The sequence below is a fragment of the Polyergus mexicanus genome, unplaced genomic scaffold (genome assembly GCF_030449975.1).
Source record: "Polyergus mexicanus isolate NDT 795.1 unplaced genomic scaffold, iyPolMexi1.0 SCAF_17, whole genome shotgun sequence".
NCBI classification, from domain to species: Eukaryota; Metazoa; Arthropoda; class Insecta; order Hymenoptera; family Formicidae; genus Polyergus; species Polyergus mexicanus.
The window spans coordinates 734,584-760,155 of NW_027223337.1; the positions used below are offsets into that span (position 1 = coordinate 734,584).

General features: G+C 31.9%; 3 protein-coding genes across 10 annotated transcripts; 2 read left to right on the plus strand and 1 right to left on the minus strand.

The window, feature by feature from the left end:
- Nucleotides 1-423: 423 nt before the first annotated feature.
- LOC138940649 (transcription factor SPT20 homolog) lies at nucleotides 424-10,715 on the plus strand. 8 transcript variants are annotated; one of them, XR_011448024.1, is made up of 22 exons: nucleotides 424-780; nucleotides 2,710-2,820; nucleotides 2,932-3,126; nucleotides 3,293-3,411; nucleotides 3,841-4,090; nucleotides 4,158-4,370; nucleotides 4,593-4,774; nucleotides 4,899-5,099; nucleotides 5,203-5,359; nucleotides 5,452-5,517; nucleotides 5,706-6,059; nucleotides 6,245-6,404; nucleotides 6,516-6,721; nucleotides 7,010-7,157; nucleotides 7,397-7,590; nucleotides 7,677-7,811; nucleotides 8,072-8,171; nucleotides 8,547-8,620; nucleotides 8,829-9,006; nucleotides 9,128-9,294; nucleotides 9,581-9,779; nucleotides 10,651-10,715. XR_011448024.1 is itself a non-coding variant. In XM_070309746.1 (21 exons), the coding sequence occupies exons 2-21, from the start codon at nucleotides 2,773-2,775 to the stop codon at nucleotides 9,707-9,709; spliced, it is 3,276 nt and encodes a 1,091-aa protein (XP_070165847.1). In that variant the 5' UTR covers nucleotides 424-780; nucleotides 2,695-2,772; the 3' UTR covers nucleotides 9,710-10,047. The 8 variants fall into 8 exon arrangements, 7 of the variants coding, with proteins under 7 accessions (XP_070165847.1, XP_070165846.1, XP_070165848.1 ...); XM_070309746.1 differs by lacking the exon at nucleotides 10,651-10,715 and having other exon boundaries at nucleotides 2,695-2,820; nucleotides 9,581-10,047; XM_070309745.1 differs by lacking the exon at nucleotides 10,651-10,715 and having other exon boundaries at nucleotides 9,581-10,047.
- Nucleotides 10,466-13,106, minus strand: LOC138940794 (patatin-like phospholipase domain-containing protein 2). The gene is made up of 6 exons (XM_070310008.1): nucleotides 12,699-13,106; nucleotides 11,954-12,066; nucleotides 11,353-11,472; nucleotides 10,879-11,067; nucleotides 10,640-10,723; nucleotides 10,466-10,540 (listed from the first exon to the last, which is right to left on the minus strand). Exons 1-6 carry the CDS (start codon nucleotides 12,856-12,858, stop codon nucleotides 10,466-10,468), a joined length of 741 nt encoding a protein of 246 aa, XP_070166109.1. The 5' UTR covers nucleotides 12,859-13,106.
- A 2,934-nt stretch (nucleotides 13,107-16,040) lies between these two features.
- LOC138940665 (prolyl 3-hydroxylase 2) lies at nucleotides 16,041-24,735 on the plus strand. The gene is made up of 11 exons (XM_070309775.1): nucleotides 16,041-16,317; nucleotides 17,203-17,467; nucleotides 18,413-18,737; nucleotides 18,946-19,071; nucleotides 19,608-19,744; nucleotides 19,910-20,065; nucleotides 20,758-21,009; nucleotides 21,461-21,553; nucleotides 21,698-21,848; nucleotides 22,200-22,617; nucleotides 22,801-24,735. The coding sequence occupies exons 1-11, from the start codon at nucleotides 16,094-16,096 to the stop codon at nucleotides 22,892-22,894; spliced, it is 2,241 nt and encodes a 746-aa protein (XP_070165876.1). The 5' UTR covers nucleotides 16,041-16,093; the 3' UTR covers nucleotides 22,895-24,735.
- Nucleotides 24,736-25,572: the final 837 nt, after the last annotated feature.

Consider the following 25,572-nt stretch of genomic DNA (forward strand, 5'->3'; position numbering starts at 1 on the left):
GGTCCCGAAAATGTTCCTCTATCCTACAGGACGAGGCTAAGATAATAAAAAAATTTTAATATCTATATTATTTTTCAATTGATCGTTATACACATGATCCATGAATATTTAGACGCGATACCGAAGATCCTGAAGATGGATCGACTCGCGTTCGTAACGCTAAGCGCACATGTGACGACAGTAGATACCGACCATACCGACCCTGATACGGGGGTGACTTACAAACACGAATAAGTTGGGATGCGTTCGAAAATTCTACTCGTAGCATCGAGCAGTATCGAATCGGCCAATCGGAATAAAGAAATCTTTGCTCCTTTGGTCCTGATTGGTCAATTCGATACTACTCCAGCCCACGCGTAAGATTTCTCAACGCACCCCTACGTCGTCTAGACTATAGTAATGAAAGTAGCGCGGGGAAGGTTGGGTTCTCCCAGTCTGCGATCGTGTGCGGTGTTTGTATAATAGGTTACGCTGCGCGAGATGACGTTTGTCGCTTGTAAATATCGCTCATGCCGGAATGTACAGTGAACGGTTGAGCCGCCCGCTGTCGTAGCCGTCTCCGAATTCGCGTCGAGACCAGGAGACGAGCGAGCTCTACGACGTCCCCGTCGAGGCAACACGACGCGCCGACCGACCGCCAACCGACCGCGCCAACCCCGTGAGCGAGTGCGACGGTGAGGTTATGACGTGCGAATTGAGCTGAGGTCGATCGTGCGTGTTGTGCCCGTCGTGCGCATCCGATGTTTATTGTCGCACCCTCTCCTCCTCGGCACAGCAAAGGTAAACCGCGCGGGTCCGCGGCTCCGTTCGCGGCGACGGCGCCGCGTGCGTTTTCGACGCAACGCACCGCGTCGCGCCGCGACGCCGTCGCCGCCGCCACCACCACCGCACGCTCCCGCGAACTGACAAGACCCTAACCTCCTTTAACCCCGTTCGCTCTCGCGCTCGTTCGCGCTCACGCAGTTTGTTTTCGCTTGCCTCGGCACGCTACCCGCTACCGGGAAGCCCTCCCCCTCCCCACGTTAGTTTTCCCTCCGTCCTCTCCTCTTATTCTCCGCGATAGAGAGTTCTCCGAGCGGTCTTGTCTGTTTATCGCTTCTCCAATGTTATGCATATGCCCCCTCCCCCCCTCCCCCGCGTCAGTCGTTGAGATGACATAGGGTATCATTAGTCTCATCAAATACGGCGGGATTTCTCGAGTTTTGCGAAAAATCGCATGAAAATGGATTCTATGACTGTCACAATGACACTTTAAATGTGCGTTGATAGTAGAATTGTGTGAGTTGCCTATCGGTAGTTGTTATTAATTGCCTTGTCTCTTGGAAATGTAATAAATCAGTTTCAAACTTTTCTCTCTCCTATGGTTTCTTGATGTTTTTATGATGTTTGTAGAAAAATTTGTCGATGAAACATCCAGCATGTGTGTGTTGTTTCAGAGCCATTACGTAGAATGCACTGTGATGGTAAGTTTTGATTTAAAGACACGTGGATTCCTTTTATGATTCTTCTCTGGTGGTAGAGAGATCTACATTCAGTTTTTTTTCTTCTTTTTTTTTTTTTCCCCAGTCTTGCCATCATTCTTATCATTTATATTTTAAATTGCAATGTATGAAGAATTTGTTAATTTAATTCGATTTAGCGATATTGCAAGAAAAATATTCATTATACGGCATGCTATGTGCGTGTACGTGTCAAAAATTTGAAATACATACATGCGCAAGTAATCCAATTTATATTTTATAAATTTGTAATAGCTCCAAAATGTTATTTATAAATAAATGATATTAGATAGGCAATTATTATTAGATAGGTAAATATATCCAAGATATATTTAAAAATACAAATACAGATTTACAAATTATAGTTTAAAAAATTTGTTTAACGTAAGTAATTAAGGAGAGATATGCAAGTTGTATATATTTAAAGCTATAAATCTATTGCGCATAGTTTTATATGCTAGATTTTATTTTTTTCCTTTTCTTTCTTTAAAAATCTATATCTTTTTCATTTTTAATATAAAAGTGTAGAGAGAGAGAGAGAGAGAGAGAGAGAGAGAGAGAGAGAGAGAGAGAGAGAGAGAGAGAAAATACACATACACGACAGAACTGATTTTACACATTACCTGGAACATTTATATATTAAAGTTATACGTAGCTTTTTTTTATTTTTACTACTTAATAATATAATTATAATTACATATAATTATATTTAAAAGTTATATATGATATAATAAATTTCAATTAAAGAACAATTGTACAATTTTATTTATTTATTTATTTTTTTTCTAAAGATTAATACTAGAATAATCGAATAGTTAATAGTTTATTATTTGAAAATTAGATATTAAAAATTTTTAAAGAAAAATTTGCTTTTGTTACTAAGTAATTAAGTTGTAAGTTATTTGTAATCAATTTTTTGGTCTCAAAACCGATTATTGGCAAATTAAAAAAATTTTCTTTATTATTATATATATTTATAAATATAATATATACAAATATGTTTTATATATATATATATATATATATATATATATATATATATATATATATATATATGAGCTATATTAAACAAATATCAATTGTTTTTCCCATATCTTTATGATTACAAATAATTTAATGATATCCATAGTTTATGTTATCTTCAACACCAATTACAGTTTATATGAGAAAATAATATATCTAGTAATATATCTAGTGGGATACATTTCAGAATATGAACGATTATTACCGCCTCAGATATGACATTAAGTGGCACCAGTAATCAGAAATTACAATGATTGGTGCAGCCTGTAGTTTGGAAGATGCGTGTCAGCGGGCTCAGGTGTGTGTGACAAAGTTCTTGAATTGCAATCCATCAATATATAGCGATGAGATTATTATTTCTACATTGTTTACATTTACTAAATGATTAATCGTCGCCTCATTTACACAGGATATGATTAATCAAGTATCCAGATGTTGGAAGAATGCACTAGGTCCCGATTCTTTGGCCTTAATATTGAGTAAATCGTTGCCCTCTCAAAAAAAAGAACAGAATCACTCCAGGCATAGTATCCAATCCAAACTCACCAGACTCTATTTTGAAGAACTCTCCAAAGTTCCTCATGCAACCCCAGATTCAGTTTTGGTACGTCCACTTTTTACACAAACATTTTTTTTATTAAATGCTTAATTCTTTTTATTTAAAAAAAAAAACCACTATAAACGTTCTAAAAACTATATTACATTCGTATTTTTGTATGCAAACACAATATACAATATGTAAAATGCGTTGTATTTTCAATGTTATATAGAACAATCTTGAGAATGAGTGTGATCTTTTGGGACGATTAGTGCAACGAGAAGGTTTACATACATTAATTGTTAATCTCTATGCTGGTAATAAAGGATACTCATTAGCTGTAAGAAATAGGTGAGCATACATTTTCTAATGTTAATTATCTTTCTAAAACATCTAAAGTGCTAAACAATTATGATATAATTTGATGTTCTTTCTTAGTTAGTGGTGATATTACAATATGTAAATTATGAAAAAAAGCTTTACAATTTTTTTACAACTAACTACATTATAAATTATAAATATATTTAAATTTTTGGCCTTCTGACTGCTTTTTTAATGTTGCTGTATGATTGCTATTTCTATGCCATAAAATTATTTTAATGTATTGTTAATGTCAATTCTAATATGTTGAGAATTTTAATTTGATCAAGTTTAAGACATCTAATATTTATATCAGAGAAATGCGCTTCACATGTAACTATTTAAAAAAAAATATAAATTGATTCTTTAGATTTTTATATAGAATTGATCATTAATATTGAGATTTTTTTCTTGATATAGTGATAAGGGGAATCGGTATGATAAAAATTCGTTATTAGCTGAGACTCAACTCATGGGTTACGAACAGGGTGAACTACTTTCGTGCATAGATAATGGCCAACTGCCGGCTATGTTAGCCGAACAATTAGAATCCAATTATTCACATTTATTTTATGATGGCTGCATAATCGCTGAAGTTCGAGATTATCGAAAGTCATATTCTCACAACAGAGCCGAAATTCATCATGTACTTCTTAAACCTACGACACAGGTAAGATTTGGCTATTGAATATTTGATTTAAGTTAAATTTCGAAAATTCTTGTTTATATATATTCAGAGCGTACTTTCGGATGTGTCGACGCTTACGAATGACGGAGATTGGAGCCATGAGGAGCGGTTGATGTTGGAATCACATCTAGTGGCAGCTACCCAAGGACCTTTATGCTTAGATCCGAATCCTATTCCTACTTTAGCTAGTACAAGAATTAAACAGTCTAAATCATTGCTTACCGATCATCAACTCATGCGACAAGCCAAAAAGTTTTCTCAGGTAATACTTAAAACTTATTTATAATTTAATATAAATTAATATTTTTAAGAAATTGGTGTAATTAAAGATGTAGAAATATGTTAGAAAAAATAATTATTGAATATTAAATAACATGGAATAATATTTAAATTATATAAGGAAATTATCGTTTATACACTGCTTGCTATACGCCACATCTAATTTGCATGAAGTAGCAGTAAACATTGTATTGCTTGATATTAGGTCACAGTTAATCGAAAAAGAAAATTGGAACAATTGGCTCAGCCAGAAGGACAAACAATACAGGACTTAATGCAAAAATTCCGTTCAAAAAGAAGAGGATTAGCGACAAACACTGCCTGCCCACCGCCTTTTCTCACAAGTCCTCCTTTGCTTCCACCATCTTCAGCAATCGAAGTTTTAAGGTTCTTACGATAAAGCATGTTTTTTCTTTTTGTATTATTTTTGGTAGCTTATACTTTTTCTTTCTTTCTTTACATTTTTACTGTGAAATATCTGCGAAATTAATTAGCAATAAAATTTGATTAGATATGCAAAAGCGTACGAACGGCCACAAGAAACGATAGACTGTACGCCACAAGTTATAGAAGAGTATATATTAGAGCCTGCCGAAAGTCAAGATTATATAAAGCTCTCAATCCTTCAAAGACCCGCTACTTCCGAGTACCTTGGAGAACTTTATATGGATAAAAATCATTGTGATGGAAAGAAAAATGGTTCTTCTTGCCGGTATATGCATTTAATATTAATGTTTATAAATTTCTATTTAGATATTTGTTTTTAAATACAATTATTTATATAAATATTGTGGCATTCCGAATGTATTTTTTAGGTTTACCTTAGGTACCAGAGCCGTGGCTAATCATTATTATCAGCAGTTTAAAGAAATATTCACAGAGGAGGGTAGGAAGAATGTGAGAATAAAACATATTATATCAGGACAGACTCGTATTGCATGTACACCTGGCATGCAGCGAGCGCATCAACAGGTATGTGCCATATTCTTTTCCATTTAATATTTTCTAATCAATTATCTTATTTTGAATATTTCTTAAAAAAAAAAAAAAAATTTTTTTTTTAGGCGCAACATGCGAAATTAACAGCTCGACAATTGCAACAAATTCAATCGCAACAGATAGCACAGCAGGTTTGTAAATTATAAGTTCAATGTCTATATGTCATACAGAATGAATGATAAAGATGAAAATAAAATTTATTTAAATATTTCTATTGATGGTATAAAAAAGAAAATAGAAAAATATATAAATATATATAAAAACTCTCTCATCGATAATTGAGTAATGCCTTATCTCACAATCGTGTAAAAATTTCCAGCAAATACGCATGCCATTTCAGATTCTGTCACGGGCTCAAGGGCAATTAAATACCTTGACTGGTCAAGTAGCTTCGATGAAGGCTATGACGGAAGCCACCACCTCCGTACAAAATAGTCTATCGTGCGTGGACTCGGCGAATATGCCACAAGTTATTCCACAGAATGATGCTACCGTATTGAACTCAGGGCAGTCTTTGGCCAATGGTGGCCCCAATGCATCGACTTCCGTGCAAGTTGATAATCCCGCGATGGCAGTAGCGGACAATACTTGTAATGGGTCTGGTATTCTGGTCTTTCAGCAAAAGTCGAGTGGTACTATTAATAATGCGACGTCCACTAATGTTCCAGTCTTGGTAAGCTTTTATTTGCTTTTATATATTTCATGACATACAGATATCGATTTTAAATTCATGTAATAATACGAAAAATGCAAATACGCGATATTGCACAATGTTACATAAAATTAGAACTAATGAAAATTGTTTATTTAATTTTGTAATCTTTTTATCTTTTTAAGCTTTTTATTTAAAATTTACAGCAAGCGCAATTACAAGCGGGAACGCAGAACTGTATAGGTGAAACTGCCAATCAGAATCAAAATGAGCCGTCGTTCAAGAAGCATTCGACTAATCCGGCAATAAGCGCTCTTGTCACTTCCCTCATGAATTCCGCGCATCAATTTCAGCAACAAGCCGCAGGTTCGCTATTGCATTACAGTCAGAAATTACTTTCGCGTTTTTTCTTCATATAATTTATCCACAATGCTTGTGCTTTTCATAATTTGACATTGCATTTCATGTATCTTGCAGCCAATGCTGCAGCCGCAGCTATGAACAACAATGCGCAAGCTTCAAGCAAGTCGAGCAACGCCGCGATTCTTAGTTTATTAAATAGCACTCCTGCGAATTTGGCTCAACAGAAAATTCAACCCCGAAAGATTTCTCTCAATGCTTCCATCCCATCCAGAGTTTTTAGTCATGGCAACGTGATCAATGTACCTAGCACTACGGGTCAAGTATGTTTAGTAATGTAATTTATTAATAACTTATCTTAATCATCTTGCTATATATATTTTATTTATATCTTGTATGCATCCACACACACACATACTCACACAGAATTCAAATGGATATGTTTATGTTGTAATATTAATCAAGCACATATAATTAATAATTATTTTATATATTTAATCCTTTTTTTATACTGATTGGTATGCGCGTGTGTGTATGTGTGTGGGATTATTTATTTATTAATTTGATATAAAATGTATAAATGTCGCTAATATTTCCAACCAAAATTTCAGGTACGCGTGAGTTTGAATTCTGCTTTGACTGGACAGCTAGGATGCAAACAACAACCACTGAAAACGACCACTGTGAGGCTTGCGCGAGTACAGGATCCTACGTCTACCCTTGGTTTGTCAATGCCGGGACTTTCGGCTATGCTTGCTGGTACAGTAAACAATGTCTACAGATTTAAAGATTCTATAACAATAAAAAATACAATATAAGAAATTTGTATACATTAATTACATTGATTATACATAATGCTAAAAATTGAGTTCACAATATTTCCAATATTTATTAAAAATATAAATTTTAAATATTAAATATAAATTAGAGATAGTACTTTATTATAAATCAATATTTTTTTAGTCTTATTAATAACGTAATATACGCGATTCGAATAGGTACGCCGTCGGCGGACAATCCTATACCCGGGATGAATTCGGCTTCGTCACTGCTTGAACGGCTCACTGCTTCTTCCAGTCAGAGTAGTCAACCAGCGAGTCCGATGACCAGTCCATCGCCGACTAATGTGAATCTACAAGGCGTGAACCTCACTAGTCTGCCAAACTCTATCAACGGCCTGCAAAACGTACAGGTTGTTTGAGATAACTATCCAATTATTTTATATAAGCCGATGTATAGTAGAAATATACTACGTATACGGTATCGGTTTTTTGATAGGTATCGTTTTCGGGTTTGCCGCAACCCATCACGATGTCATTTACGATGTCTCCAAGCTCTGCAGGCACTGTCACACCCGTTATCGTCTCCCTGCCTATATCGTCCGCCACAAATACCTGCACGACGGTCTCGAGCGTTAGTATCGACTTACTTATACAGATAATTGCAAAACGGTTTTGTGGACTAACGATAATGAGCGGAATATTTTTTTTATACATATACATGTAAGTTCTCACCCTGCATGAAATATTTTAGCACATGCTAATTAGCTATTTATCAGGCGCATGTGTATTATATCAAAAGGATTATTATTGCGATATACAAAACATAGATGACGGATAATATATAGATATATATATAATCTATAAGTATCATTGGAACATATGCTATTTCAGATGGTGGCTGCTACTGTCGTTACGACAGCTATTGCTGGGAGTACGCCAACAGTAGTGATCGCCAATCCTGCCAATCCTGCTCATTTGTCTTTACCAATTGGTAATATATATTTTATACATATCGTTGTTTGAACTTGCTTCATCGGCATTCATTTTTTTAAATATATTTTTTATATATCTATTTTTTAAATATCTATATTTAAAAAAATATAAATTATTTTACAAAACTTTTTGTAATTTTATAGTTATAGAAAATTTTTTATAAAAACAATTCCATTATTTTTTAATACAATATAAGAAAATTTAATGTTTATAAGAAAATTTAACATATCTTAAAAATTTAAGATAACTTTATGTCTCTATATAAGATACATATGTCTTGAAGACACAGATGCCTTCAAGATTTATATATTTATTTTATTATATATGCAATATCATATGATATCTAATATTTCATTAGCCATATGCATTTCAGCCCAAATAATACCATCTGTAAAAGGATTGTCGCAGCAAAATATAAGGAGTAATAATGCAGTAACTCTCGCACAGGTATTAATCTAATAGTTAAAAAGCTGCAGTTTTTCTTAAAATGCACCTACTATTGTAGAATAACAAAATATAAAATTATAACTATAAAAAATAGAACATCTCTACATATATTACATCTTGTAAATATATATCTAGTCCAACATTGTATACAACTATGTGAGAAATGTATTCCGAAGATTTTATAATAATTAATATTATATATCATTAGGGAGGACAAGCAATCCAGCTCATTGGATCTCAAAGGCCGCGATTTAATCATATGACTCGTCAAGTACAATCGAATCAAGTTAAATCGGCTGTCCTATCGAATCAGCTGGTGACAGTTGCCAAAACAGCGAATCAATTGATATTGTCTGGTAACAAACAAGTATTAACTCCTATAATGAGTAAGTTTATAATTTCGAATTTTATGAAAGCAAATAGCAATCAATATTTTTTCATATAGCATTTTGCACGTTTATTAATTATAATGATATTTATATATAAATTTTGTACATATATATGCAGCCGCGACGAAACCTGTGCTTATGGCGTCACAGACGACACCTTCTTCCCAAGTAGTACCTGTTAATAAACAAACTCTATTGACAAAATCCTTGCACGCCAGGACTTCTACTGGTCAGTGCAGCCAGCAAACGCAAAGTCTCGGGGTGACTACTCTATCACAACAACAAGTACGTACGAATTATATATTAAGAGATTGGCTTTGAATAGATCTCTTGAAGTGAAGTAGTAATTTTATTATTAAATTAGAGAAAGAAGAAAAAGAAAGATGAAATATTACTTATATTAATTATTTATAAAAATGTAAATTATAAAAATAATAGTTCATAAAAATTTATATAGAACAATATTTAGAATTAATTTAATAAACACTTTCATAAGCACATTTATATTTATTTAAAGGATTCAGCCATATCACTGCATGAAAGGTAAGGAACATTTATTCTGATGTTATAGTTTCAGCAATTACAACAATGTCTAGCTGCGCAGCATAAAGTTGCCGTCGCGGCGGGAAGTTCTCAAAGTAGAACCCAAATTGAAGCTCAGAGAAATTCCACGTCTGCCCCGGGGGAAGATCCCGCCTGAACATGTTCAAATAAATGATAATGTTATGATCATGTTACGTCGAAATAATTGGAGCCCGCCTAGAAGAAATGTAATTAGGCATTTATATATTATATTAAGATCGAATTTGAGATTATAAATATTCGCATGTGGAAATGTATGATGAATTGTGTCTCTCTTGAATTATGTCCACTTTTATTAGAAAGAGATTTTACTCGCGAACGATTTACGTTTCGCCAACAGAGAGAATATATAAAATATTTTACCAGATCAGTATCGTAATGTTATTACGCCAATGTGCAATAAAATTATTTCTGTCACTCCCGCCTTAAACGTTGCTTTAGGAAGGTTTCAATTATTGTACATATGACTTATACATACGATACGATTCGTTTTATATTAAAAATGTAATAAATATCCAAGTTTTTTTATTGATCTTTATCCCTTTTCATACCATAATTAAAATCTTTCAATTCATTATCATATCCTTAATTTATCTCACGAATAAAGAAAGCGAATGATATCGTTTGATAAAAGCGACTTTGATATGTTTTATTTGATTTAATTATATATGTAACAAATTTTATTTAATGTATGAAAATTTATCTCATTTTTAAATTTTTTTCAAAACAAATATCAAAAATATTATTTTACGAATCTCACTTGCTTATATATTTCAAGTATTGTACCTTATAATTACTATTTTATGTCGGTCACAATGTGCTCAGATACTATTTTATATCTAACAATAAGTTACATACGAATATATATAAGTACTCATTTTAATAAATGTCTACGATGCAAAAATTGCAGTGCATCGTCGCATCCTTGCCTATATATATTCGAGAGAATCTGCAATTCAAAAAAAATATAATATTATTATTGTTGCATATTTTACACATTTTTGCATGATATCAGTAAAAGGTATAATTAAGATTTTTTTTATTTTACCTCTGTTTTAGGCGGAAAGAATACCTGTATGAACCTATATATATTTTGCTTAGAAAGTTCTATGCTCGTATTAGAGACATTGAGCTGCAAAATAGAGATACACTAATAATATAGACGAGCGATAAATAAAATTATTGAGCTAATTTAACAGGCGCATGCTCGTTAATTTAATTGTACATGTTTTTATTATTTTTTTGATCTTTTTTAGCAAAAATATACGCGCAAAAACGAGCACGTACGTGAAAAAGCTGATGCGAGATATCTCTAGGGCAAATATCGCTCTCTCCGCAAAATGGACATACAGTAATAGTATCTTCATCGAACGTAGGAAGATTATCGCTGAAACCACCGTCCATGTACCTGATGCCGTGAAATCGTGGTGGCAGCAAACCGGAAAAAAACGGTACAAACGAAGTAGCTAGTAGAGCCTGTACAAAAAAAGAAAATATTAAATATAAAATAGTAAAAATTTTTAGATATAAACGGTCCCCTTGGAATTATTACAATTTATATTTAAAAAAGCGATTTGATAAATCAATTGATAAAATTTCCTCCAAATAATAAGAATTACTTTTTACTCTTACTATTATAATAATAATAATATTTCATTTTAATTTTTATTACATCAATCTAGATATATCAATTTTGATTTTTAATTACAGAGAACAATGCAAATTATAATATAAGCGATACAAAACTAAAAATTTTCTTACTTGCAATAAGTCTTCTTTTGAATTGAATTGCGAAACTATCACGTTCTTCCTATCATATACTCTAGTCAAAGAGATATGCAGTTTACCATTTACACGGATGTGAGCGTCGTCCGGTAGAATCTAGAATGACAACGAAAATTGCGTTTTTTTTCCATTGTCGTAATGAGAGATTTTAATAATCTGATTTAAATAGTATGTTATTAATATATAATATTCTGAGAATGACCTAAAAGTATATATATATATATATTCAGGATTTCTCGCTTTTAATTTTTATCTCTTAATTTGTTGGAAAGTTTTCGTTCTTCTTCTTTCGAATATTATTTACTGTTTTTAAACAACAAATAGTAAAATTATCAAGGTACATGTACTAATAATAGCCGATAAAAAATTTATTTAAAATTTCAAAATTCTGATTCAAAAATTTTGCTTTGCATACAGTATTGAAATATTACTTAGGCTGAAAAAAGCGGCATATATATATATATATATATATATATATATATATATATATATATATATATATATATATATCTATTGAGAAACAGCCATGAAATTCAATTTTCAAAATAATATATATTATTTTTCGTTACACACTAACCTTCTGTAGGTTCTCCAATAATATTTCTTGTACATTAAAATATGGACTGAGTGGTCCAAGTGCGTGTTGTCGCGCTGTATGTGCCATGTATAAAACACTATTTACAGTTTCTTCTAAAATAAGAAAGAAAAGAGTGAAACAATCATATGTGCGATTCATTTAAAGCGAAATTAATTGAGATTGTTAGGATATTCACGCGTTTTATCCACGCATTTATATATGTTTAGTTATTAAAAAAGCATGAAGAATCAAAAAATTTAAATAATTTATTTTATATAGACGAAAATCTCGCGTGATACTGATATTTTTACACATTTCTTTTTAAGATAGATATTTTTTATTAAAAGATAAACGCGTAAATTCAAATGCAAATTCCTGCAATCACAGAGTGTATCTAAAACCGATAAAATTAATTTTTCTTTTTTTTCTAAAGATAATAGTGTGTATGATCATGTACTATATATGTATGATATTATGTGTCGTATGAATAATGTTATCGGTATAAGTCAAACGTGTCAATGGCTTAGAACATTTTAAAACGATAATTTTATGATTGAAGATAAACTTCGGTCAAAGACCTAATATAAAAACTTCACTTGTGCTGTTAAAAATATATATCATAAAGAAAGAAAAAGAGATATGATATCAAAGTATATAAGTAATGGGCAATATATTCGATTTAATTAATTATATCTTAACAAGTTGTCGTACGACTTTTCAAAAATTGTCAAAATCAAGCACTTACCGAGGGGCATATCGCAAAGTAAGCAACACGCGGCCATAGCACCCGCGGACGCGCCGCTTAATTTATTCAGCGATAAATGCGGCGCGTACTTTTTCAAACCAATGGCTACACCGATGTGATAGATGCCGAGAAAACCGCAACCGGCGAATGACAGATTCATGTCGCCCTTTGTTGTTTTGTCTTAATATAATAAACGCGATGCTGTCCCTCGCGTCGTATATTCTTCCTTTCTTCTCTATCCTCTCGTATCTTTGCGAAGAAACGCGAGAAAGATCACCGAGATCTGTTACTTCCGCGTGTCTGATTTTTGAATTATACAAGTACGAGAAGAGCGCGTCTTCGAAGAGCGCTCTTGATTTCTTTACCGCGTATCCGTCCGCTCGAAGTACTGCGAAATGCGAAGAGATACATGTGCTACGACGACCGATCATGTGCTATCGATGTGCGAGAGCAAGAGTCATTCGCAATAAAGGTCCGGATGCTCTTTGAAGAACGGAGAGGGAACAGTATTGCGAAATGGTTGAAAAAAAAAAAAAAACGTAAACGAGTCTTCACACATCAATATCATAATATATCTCTCTGCTCACATATAAGATTGTTTCTATGAATTTTGAATTTTCGCTTTAATTTATTATATACACAAATACGCAAATACGCATACGCAAATTTTATTTAATATACTAAACTTTATTCCATTATTTGTATTTTTTCAAATTTTGTCAGAAGATTGTCTTATTATCCAGTTGTGCTTAACATTTATATGTATTTGTACATTTTGACTCATTCGCGTGCGTGTTATGCAGACTTATTTATAAATATCATAAAAATATTCGAGTTAAATATACTTATATTATAGAATATAATGTTTTACCGCAGCAGATCATAAAGGACGCGCAAAATTATAACAGCGAGACAACTACTTATAATTACATATTCTTTTAATACAATGCTACGCAAGTGAATACAATGCTCGCACACGCTTGTTATTTCTTTTTGAGTCGCTTAGAAAGAGAGAAGAAGATAATCCATTTTATTGTCGTCATATGCTTAAATATATAAGCGACACCACCATAATCGATACGAGCTAAGATAAAAGAGAAAGTGGATGTCGACTTTTAATATTGTATGTGAATTTCTTCTCGTAAGAGCCAATCTCTTTTGTAGATGTTAAGAAAGAAGTCGAAGCGTATCTATAATAATTGTAGTTAATGAAACGAGTAATTTTATCGCGAATATATATATATATATATATATATATATATATATATATATATATGCATGTATGTATGCGTGCGAAATTAATTTACACACGTTGAAATTTTCTCCGAGATCTCAAATAAGAATTGAGATCTACCAAAAATGAGATATGCGACCATTTCGTTGAGAATTGAAGAATTTTGTGCAAGAATGATAATAATTCCATAATTCGTAAAACCTATCTTAATCTAAATTAACGATCATCACGCTTACCTTCTCGCGCTGTACATAATTGTTAGATACATTATTATTTTAGCAGACTTTTTGTGTGTTGGTGATGCTGCGTGCCGGGAAGAGAAGGAAAGGAGAGCCGAGGAGAGCGCTGTTCGCAAAGAAATCTTATTATTTACTTTTTCTTTCACTTTCCTTTTTTTGTCGATTATATAATACATAATACGAATGTTTTAAGAAATTACTCGGCTCTTCTGTTTGCGTGTATTCGGCAGCTCGAAGGAAGAAGAAGCATCGGCTGCGTGCGCACCCTTTTTCATTATTAACGAGAGCAGTGATTGTACTCGAGTGTGATTGTAATAAGATACGGATTTGTATAAATATCAATGATTTATTGATTGTCTCGAACCCGCCATTATTTGATTTAATAATCTGGTTATTCATTATTAATTATGTAAACATGATTTTTTTAGCCTATTATTATATATTAAATGCACTATTTTATATACTTTCTTTATCTATCATTGTGTAATAAATTAGTGACATGTACAATACATTGCCTGACGCTTTAATCCGAATAGGACTCTCAGGGAAGCACGATATTACTATTCGCCTGTGTTTGCATTACTTGATATGCAAAGACATCAGAAACAAAACACGCAGTGTCTAGACGAGAAAAGAAGTTCTGTTTCAATCTATTTAACAGTGTTCTCGAATGAAGCAGATTTAATCGCTCTGAGAGCGATTAAATCCAATTTGTCATAAACATATGTCCGACCGAAAATGGATTTTGAATCTGATTAATATAAATACATTAATATATATAATATATATAATATAAAGTACATTCCATTTGACGCTATTTTGGCTTTAAAGTACAAGTTTCTTTGATCTAACCTGATTAATTAATCAAACGCTTACTCGATGTATTTCATTCCCAAGTATTTAATCTAATAATCCTAGTACCCAAAGACGGAGTTTATAACGTCATTAACTGCTATCAGAGCAATCAAACTTGCTTCACTCAAAAACACTATAAACTGCCAGTTTTTTTATACATACATGTGTGTATCATTTTTATACATGTGTGTATCATTTTGTATCTCCGAAAAATAATAACGCATTAATTGGGAGATTTTCATTTTGAATATACTTTGTCTTTCTTTCAGAGATTATTATTTCATCGAAGAAAAATAATTGTCTTGGCTCTATCTATGCTCTTTTCAGTTTGTAAAAGAATCATGCAAAACACTTATTGTATACATAGCATATATATATATATATATATGGTAACAAATGTTTGTTTGATAATATGCTGTAATGTATGAGCATAGATTTATGATATTAATTAATTAAATTTATTTAATTATATCATATTGTATAATATATTTTCGAATTATTCGGGCCAATAAAAAATTGCTTACACTTTTTTTCCGGTTAATAAAGCAAAACATTGGCAATTGTTTGCTAAATATATGAATTGAAGAAAAATAAAAGCTTTCATATTTGCGATGGCATGAATGGTAGTATTGATATACGATTATCTTAATTAGAGTTTTAATCGTAAAATAACGATTGAATAGGTAATGATATAAATCCCGTTTTAAATCTCTAAAAAATTCTGAAATAATTAATTTCTTAAGACACCGTTCAATCTTTGAATAAAAATATCAAATTAATGAGACTTGTTTTTGTCTCAAAAAGAAAAGTTGCCTGCTATATTTCGTGTACTTTCTTCAATATTGCCTTCTTTGTATTTTTAATTAATATTATTTTACTCAACATATGTCATAAGATCTTAATGCGAAATTACACCGTGTCTTTGTGAATCAGCCTGTATTTATAACAGTACGCTTGTGTATGTGCGCGCGTGCGTGCGTGCGTATACGATCACGACCCACGCTCCAAATCCAACTCGATGCTTTCTCAACGACGCGGGACAGTCCGTCGAGAAGAATCGTGAGAGGATGTGGCTGGTTATTTCGCTCCTCGTACTCTTCGCAGTGTGCACGTGTCGCGCTGATGATGAGATCGAGATCAACGAAATCGACGACCGCGTTTCGGCTGCTCCACGCGAAGCGCAACACGTGCGGGACGCTACGCTCGGAGAGATCTATGAGAACGCGGTCCAGGCCTATCTCGAGGAAAACTGGGACGGTTGCGTTGCGGGATTTAACGATGCTCTGCATGGGTACGTCATTATTATTCCATTGCTGATATCCTCTTTTATAAATTACATTAATTCCAAAATATTTTAAATTTCTGCAATTAATTCTAAATATTGTATGTTCATTAAAGAAAGCAGTTTAAGCATTTAAAATTAAATATTTTTCTGCTTATAATTTTTTTTTTCTACATATTTCAAATATCTTTTCAAATTTTATATTTCTTTCATATTTAAATACACTAGTCGATTGTAGTTTGTAATTAGTATATATTCTGGTATATATATTATATACAATATGTATATACTAAATATGTACAATTATGTATACAATATATATTTATAATTGTATAAATATATTTGTATGCTATTTGATATATATATATATATATATATATATATATATACACCCTCAATAATCTAATTTGCAACTTTTCCGCAATGAATCCCATATTTAAACATACCTTATAAATCATAGTCGAATATATTTCTTCCGAGAGCTAAAAGTTCTAATAAAATGTATTTAATTTTGATTGCAATAAAACTTCTTTAATACATTTTATATATCGTAAATATAATGTGTCAAAATAATACATTAAAGTAGTCTTTTTTGTAACTTTAGCAAAATGAATCTCTGTAAAAAAAATTTTTTTGACATTGAGTACATACGAAATATCAATACGATGTATATGTAGGTATATTACGAAGTTCACATTGATGGCAATATATAATCAAGGAAATGTATAATAATTGGCAAGACCATATTTTTTTTTCTTAAATATGCAACATTTTACAGAAATAAAATAGCAAGTCCATATATTTTTTTTTTCGTAAATATGCAACATTTTGCAGATATAAAATAGCAAGTCCATATTTTTTTTTTTTTTTTCATAAATATGCAACATTTTACAGATATAAAATGTACAAACGTATGGTGACAATTTGCCGTCGCAAATGTAAAGCCGAGGCGGCTGGCTTCTCACCAATCCTTGCGAAGGACATTGAAGATTTGCACTTTTATGAGAGAAAAGTGAGAGAGACGCTTTGTTTAATGAAATGCAACCAGGATTATCGTGAGATCGCAGGTGCGGGGGCGCTTAAACGTCTCCCACGCGTTATGGAAGAAAAGCTTGTCAATTTTACCATCTATGAGTACCTTCATATCTGCTATTTTCAAGTACGAAAACATATAATATATATATTTTATTATACCATATACAAGTATCAAACATGCTCAGTTTACAAATCGCCATTTATGAATTAAAAAAAAAAAAAAGTTATTTCTGCCTCCTGATTAATTTAATTTAAATCTTTTTTTTCTTAAATTAGAATTGTTGTATATTATATTATATTTTCGGAATCTATCATTCGCGCAGTCGCATGTAAAATTGCTTACTTTACCGTCCAATTAATGATAATATTATGTACGATACACTTAGTATCTGAATTTTATTTTGATTTAATTTATTATTTTAAATCGCGTTGCCTGACTTCGCGTTCAGATATACTTGGCGCTTATGGAAGTTCTCGCAAGTATCGCGAAAATACCATACTCCCCCGAATTCTAATCTGGTAGATTACGTAATTTCGGCATAACAGATTCTACGCCAGCGTTCGCTTTGTAAATAACGAGTCAAACGATTTCAGCTTGACCTGAAAAATCTATCCGTATATCGTCATCTACTGAACAGTGTAGCTCTATTTTTTAGAACTTCCGTAACTTGTTTATATATAATAAGAGAAATATGGAATTTCCGACATTTGAATCAAAACAAATTTATTTATAACTTGACCATTCATCATCAAAATTAAGATCTCGGAATATTTCATATATTTCCTGTCTATCACTCGTAGAGCTATAACTGCTATCTTCTTATCAAGAGACCTTGAGATAATTGGAAAAATAATGAAGCTACGGATATACGAGGCCGTTTATTTGATATTTGCGAAGAATACGATAATCTCTTCAAATATTCTCACAATATCGTCAAATTGTCCTTGCCGGAATTTGAATCACAAAACAAAGTAAAATAAATTGCCTAATAAAATTGTTAATCGCTAATTATTAATTATTAATTATTATGATATAAAGGTTATCGTATTCGTTGATAAATTTTTATAGAAGGGAAGATATCAAGATGCAGCGAATGCAGCCTATACCTTTCTCTCCCTACATCCTAATCATGAAATGGCTATGAAGAATCTTAAGTACTATCTGAATCTACCTGGCGTGATCGTGAAAGAAGTTGTGAATTTAGAGGCGGCTCCCTTTATGCAAATGTACGTTCGAGGGGTTCAGGCGTATGAAGCTGAGAATTATGTGAAGGCTATCGCCGAGTTTGAGACTTCCCTCGAATCTTACATGGAATTTGAGGAGAATTGCAGGAGCTATTGCGAAGGGCCCTTCGATCAAGGATGGTATCCTGAATTTACCTCTTCGATAGCAAGTAAGATACAAGTGAATTTAATCAATAATAGATAACAAAATAAATAAATAAATAAATAAATATATATATATATATATATATATATATATGTGTATACCTTAATAAATTTTTAATGAAGATTATTATTAATTGGCAAAAAGTATTTTCCGTTTGTTATTAGTTATTAATTATTTATTAATTTGTTATTACTTATTATTGATTTTTTTAGATCATTTTGTATTTTGTCTGAAGTGTAAACGTGGATGCTCACTTGCGTTGAATAACGTGAATGGCAACTTTAGGGCTGATCTACTTAGAAGCCATTATAATTATTTGCAGTTCGCTTATTACAAATGTAAGTAGTTCAAACTTAAATTGTTAATTTTATTATACCAATTAAAAAATAAAGTATTAATTAAAAACGAAATATTCTTCTCTCTCGATTGGTCAGAGGAGAAGTATATTAAAATACACGGACTATATTATTGTCGAATACGTGGTGCTATTAACGTTTATGTAATTAATCAGATATTTATTATTACGTAATGCAATTCTTACAAACGATGTAATGTTTACGTCTGTGAGAATTTATTCATACATTGGTATTTTGATAAGAGTTTCAGACTCTGCTATAAAAATATCCGCACACATACATGTAATACATGCACATACTACAATATATATATATATATATATATATATATATATATTAGGAAACAGAGAAAAAAAAATATATATATATATATTCTAATTTATATAAAAATTTAAATATGTATATATATATATTTAAAAGAGGTAAATAAATATAGCAATAAAAAAATGTTCATTTGAGAATTAATAAAAAGAAGAATGTATAAAGTACATAATAATTTTTATTTATTTTATGTGCAGTGGGCAATTTGAAAAAAGCTTGTGCAGCAGTTGCGAGTTATTTATTATTCCTACCCGCTGACGAGACAATGCTTCACAATAAAGATTATTATAGCAGTCAGCCGAAAGTGGAGGAAGAATACTTTAGGCCAAGAGAAGTATGTAAAGGAATTAGACAGATTTATTAGAGATTAAAATTTTTAGAATAGATAATACAGATTTAATATCAAAAAAATATATCATCTGAATTTAAATATGAAAATGGAAAAGTGTTAATAGTTTTAATTAGAATTGAAACAAATTATTATGAAGATCGTTTTCAGGAGGCGCTTTCCTATGTAAAACGGCAAGAGTACGAATTGATGTTGTTGTATTACATATCGGAAGAATTCGCGGTGATAGATGCTAAATTCAATGAATTTAAAAAGAAGACTAACGCAAGAAAGTCTGAAGAAAAAGATGAACAGAATTTAGGAAAGGTATATATAAAAGAAAAGACATAAGTTAACAAAAAGAATCACTTACTGACTAATAACATACAAATAATTTTCCGAGATCATTATTTATTGCTCAATCCATACGGATTGATAAGAAATTGATAGAAAAAGCCCTTTATCGTACGCTGTCATTTGCATTTCTGTTTGAAGGATGATGCGCGCATAAACGTGACCATTGGATATCATTTCTAGATCGATCAGTTAAAAATGATCGGCGGATTTCGTTGCTCAAGTGTGCATCGTTACTAGTTTTAATACCAGAAAATTTTAATTTTCTATGTATCGTTATATATTTGTATCCACATAATTTGTACATAATAAAAAATACTAAAAATTATAAAAACTTTTATTTTAAAAATATATTACATTCTATGTAATATTAAGAAAACTAAGATTAAAGAAATAACATATACAAACATACAACATATACATATACATAAGATATTAAGATGGAAATAATATTGCATACAATGCATTTTTATCAATCTCCCGCGTCATCGCCTGCTCAAATGCAACCCTATTTACTTCTTCCCTCATAATGACACAGAAATACAGGCGTAATGCGTGAAATTCTCAAGGCAAAATGATAATAAATTAAAAAAATCCAAATTCTATCTTTATAAAGATATACATATTATCTCATTCTTTATATATTTTATCTCCCATTTTTTTAGTATCCTTTCTCGAGCTTGCATCCACCTCCGGGTCATTCACCATCCAGGAGGACACAATTCGTTGGCAATCTATCAATATTCCGGGCTGAGGAGGAAACGGAAATACAAAGAAATTATGCCAAAGAGCGGCTAGAAGTCAGTGGCGATGTACAAATAATAGCAGGAGAAAAAGAACTCGGCGGAAAAAATCGCTACGCAGTTGATGGTCTTCTCAACTCCATCGAATGCGATCTACTTATGCAACTAACTCAGGTAGATAAAATTTTCAGAGTTTTTATTATTTCCCACTGCTGTCATATTGAATTGTATAATTCTATCGTTTCTAAAATTATAATTTATAACGAACGATCGTTGTGATGTAACAGAGTATTTTGTAGACCGGATGATCGTATTCAGCATGAAAAAGCTACAAAAATAAGTATTCTAGAATTACCTCTATATCGTTCTATAATTATCTCTAATTATATTTGGATGTACTTTATAATAGCGGCTATCTTTGTTTCGAAGATTCTGACATATAGAAAATCGTGTTCGAGTAAAAGTTTATCCTCATTTGGAGCCATTTTTAAATCAAACATCTTCGTTGAAAAAAGCGATTATACCCGTATATCTTTTTCCTACGCTGTAAAAAAAAAAAACCAATGTTGTTTGTTTAAAAAGTCGCATATATATATATTACAAAAATAATTCACAAATATTCTAGATTGCTATAGAAGGTGACGGCTATGAAGAAAACAAGAGTCCGCATTCGCCGTACGAGCGTTTCGAAGGTGTAACTGTTGGCAGGATGGCGTTGGTAAAAATTATCTATATCGAGATTATTCTATATCGAGATATTATCTAACGTCTCTTTTATATTTCTTATCGTCTGTCAATACTATGCTAAAATTTGGGGAAACCTTAAAGGAAAAGAAAAAAATCAAAAAGGAAAAAATTGCAGATGATGTACTTCAATTTGACGAAGCCGGATCTACTGGAACTGTTCCTGGAACGCACAGAAGCGGTTCGCGATCATGTGGAAAGGTATTTCGACCTTGACTCACCACTGTATTTCACCTACACCCATTTGGTCTGCCGAACGGCTTTATCCGGTAATTTTCATCTGACGCATCCTCGTGCTTCTGACGTCACTTATTGCTGACATGCTCTCATCGTAAGAATTGGTATGGCATATAAACATTAAGCGTGATATCAGAAGATGATCGATCAGATCGTATTTCATCATGAATCTGTTCGTTTTCAACTCTATTGTATCCTTAAAATATCCCTAAAATATTTTTTATTAACAAAATAATCGCCAAGATATAAAATGGAAAAATATATACGGCTACTGTGTGAATAGTAGCAAATTGTTTAAGTATATGGAGAAAAATTAGATACGAATAGTCGTTAGTCGTCGGAAAATTTATTTTATCGTCATTCTCATTCCTTATCGCTTTTAGATTCGCCGGTGGATCGGACGGATTTAAGCCATGAAATTCACGCTGATAATTGCGTGGTAAAGGACGGAGGTTTCTGTCTACGGGAGGATCCCGCGTACACGTGGAGAGATTACTCAGCGATTCTGTATCTCAATGATGATTTCGACGGTGGCGAGTTTTTTTTTGTTGAGGACTGGAAGAGTCGGCGCATCCAGGGCATCATTCGGCCTCGATGCGGACGTATGGTGGCATTCTCCGCCGGTGGTGAGAATCTTCATGGTGTTCGAGGTGTACGCAACAATAGGAGGTGCGCTGTGGCATTGTGGTTCACCCAGGATGAAAAATACCTGGAATATGAGAGAATGGTGGCGAACACCATGCTGACGAGAGTTCGCACCTTGGGTACTGTGCAACATGAGGATATCCGAGTACCTTTCAGGTAAAAGCAAAAGAATTTATAATGAAAATATCTGAATATTCATATTTGGTTTTAGTTTTTAAGTTTAAAATAGTATGCATATTTTTTTATGCTTTGATAATATCCAAAGGTCATACACTGCCTTATGAAAATTTTGGGAAAAAATTTCGCAAATAACTAACATGTAACTTTGTTTCTGTTTAGATACGAAGACACGTTGATCCAATGTTTTAAAGAAGACGAAATGTTGAGGAACATATTGAGAGAAGGAAGAGGTAACAAAAAAAAGCAATATTGATAGAAATTTGCAAAAAAATGTACGTATATACCTCCCTCCTTCTCCCTCTTTTTACACACACATGTACAAGCACATACGCGCGCACGCATAGTATACACTGCACACACACATACACAAAATATATATTATTCTTTGCGCACAGACGCGAGATATTTCATATAAAATTTGTTTGATAAATTTTAATTATTTTTGTGATATAATAAAATATGCAATATATCTTGTGAAGTATTCACTATTCGGTAAATTTATTTACTTTAATACTTTTAGATATAGAATAATAAGATAAATTAATTATAGTTATTATAATTAATTTCATTTTTTATTCCATAAAGAATTCATCTTAATAAATATTTTAATGGAAGAGTGAGAATTTTATACGTACAAGATATTGCATATATTATATTACAAATATATATATGTCCAAAATAAATCATATCTCTATGGAGAATAGTGAAGAGAATTACCCAACAGCCAAATCTGTTGGAACAGATTTTTTTTGCTACAAATTTTTGTCAGTAAAAAGACTAGAAATTTAGTACAGTTAATTTCAATTATATCGATAGGCTGTCAGTAAAACAGCTATAGAGTTTATTTTAATAAGAGAAAACCGGTATTGAAATACATATTCAGATATAATAAACGTATCTAACATCCAATTATGTAATCTGATCAACTGATAATCAATAGAAACATTCTTGCATCATAATTTGAAAACTGTTGATTTTAGGACACACGTGTACAAAAACTTTTTTATTTATTCTAATGAGTACATACTAAATGCAGGCATGTAAAGTTTGTACGTACCATGAATTTCTGAACACTGTATGTGTGTGTGTGTGCGTGAGCGCGCGCATGCATACATATATACACAGATGAGAATATATTTAATCCCAAAAAATACCTCATTCGACAAGTAATATAAAGTACGTATTCTATTCTATTTATACAGCCAAGTCTGTTACGAAAATATGTAATGTTAATGTTGTAGAATTGCTTTTAACATCTTATTTGCTGTGTGTTAAAGTTTTTCTAGTCCGCACATACATATATATACAATAAAGTGCACAAACTCATTGCATATCTCTCATATATGTAATTGATTTTTGAATTATTTAATTAATTATAGTATAATTTAAATGTGAAAAGAGCGCGCAGAAGATGTATATAGGCCGTTTTACGATTATCGCAACAACCATTTATAGAAAATATCCTAAATCTTTATTACAGAGAAAATGGACATATTACATGTCAACGAGTTTACATAACCGCTTGTTATCACGCAACATATGTGTACCGTATTATAAATACGATTTATACTCTCCTCGTATAAGAGTTATATATGCACAATTGCGTTTTAATTGTTTGGCGGTTTTCTTTCTCTCCTTTCTTTTCTACCTTTTATCATGCGATGCCGAGCTCTGGCATCACACGATATGGACACTTTATACGTCTCTTTGTAAAATCAATTCCATGAATTAAGCGTGTATATATGGTGTATTAATCCATCGTAATTATTAATAACACACACACCGTCGCTGGCATCTATATCTCTTCTCGAGATATAGCCAACATCCGTAATCTGTTCGTCGTTGTTATTATGGGATAAACACGAAAATGCATTCGTGTTGGATTGCCAATAAGATTGATTTTGGTAGAAAAAAAGAGGTTGAAAGGAGAAACGGAGGGAGAAGGAGGATAGAAACTAATACTCAGATTCTTCTCTTTTAAAAAATTACGATTAAAAAAATTTTCTATACGTGCAACTTTAAACAAATGGGCACCTGGATTATTATTTTAAATATTTAGATATTTAGATATCATTGATATCTATGACATTTTAGATTATTTGAGATATACAGTGAAGAGTGAAATATGAAGAAAAAGAAATTTAGATTTGAAAAAAATTGTTGAGGAAACAATTATCAAAATTGATGAATTTTAAATCAGTTCTGACAAGAGGTAGTGTACGGACTTATTGTTAGAAAGAGAGAGAAAGAAATAATTTAATATATGAAATAGAAGAATATGAGTTTTGCTTCCATATTCCTCATATCTGAGCTTTCCTTATCGCAGTCGCTGCGATAGTGATCGTTGTCATTTCGGGATCAGTCAGGAAGAAAGTGATAACGCGATTATATACGATATGTCGTAATATAATATATATATATGTTTCAATACAAACGTTTATTATGAAATTATAGTGACATCTGCGTATCACAGGAGAGCTCAGTCGATTCTTCAGGAACCACTCCATATCGTTATCGTTTTATATGCGCGTTATATCCCGTCCATTCAAATTTATGAAAGGAATATGAAAGAAAGTGTAACTGTGTAACAATCGCATGCTACGTTAATAACGGAATAGAAATTGCGCGGTAAATTTTTTAAATTATTTATACTCGCACGTAATACCTGAATTCTTTTCAAATTATAGATAATAAATATTTACTATAGATACAAGATGTAAATTAATTAGTATCAAATATTCTTTAGGAACGTGTAGTTATCCGACGTCGATTAATTTACATTCTGTATATATTTACACATATACGTTACACATTTTGAATTATTTGCTATTAATTTATGGCGGTAGATTTTTAATATCTCGAATGGAGTGGTCACTCGAGTTTCGTCATATGTTACAGATGTTTTGTATTGCTCTTCGTATAGACCTTAAT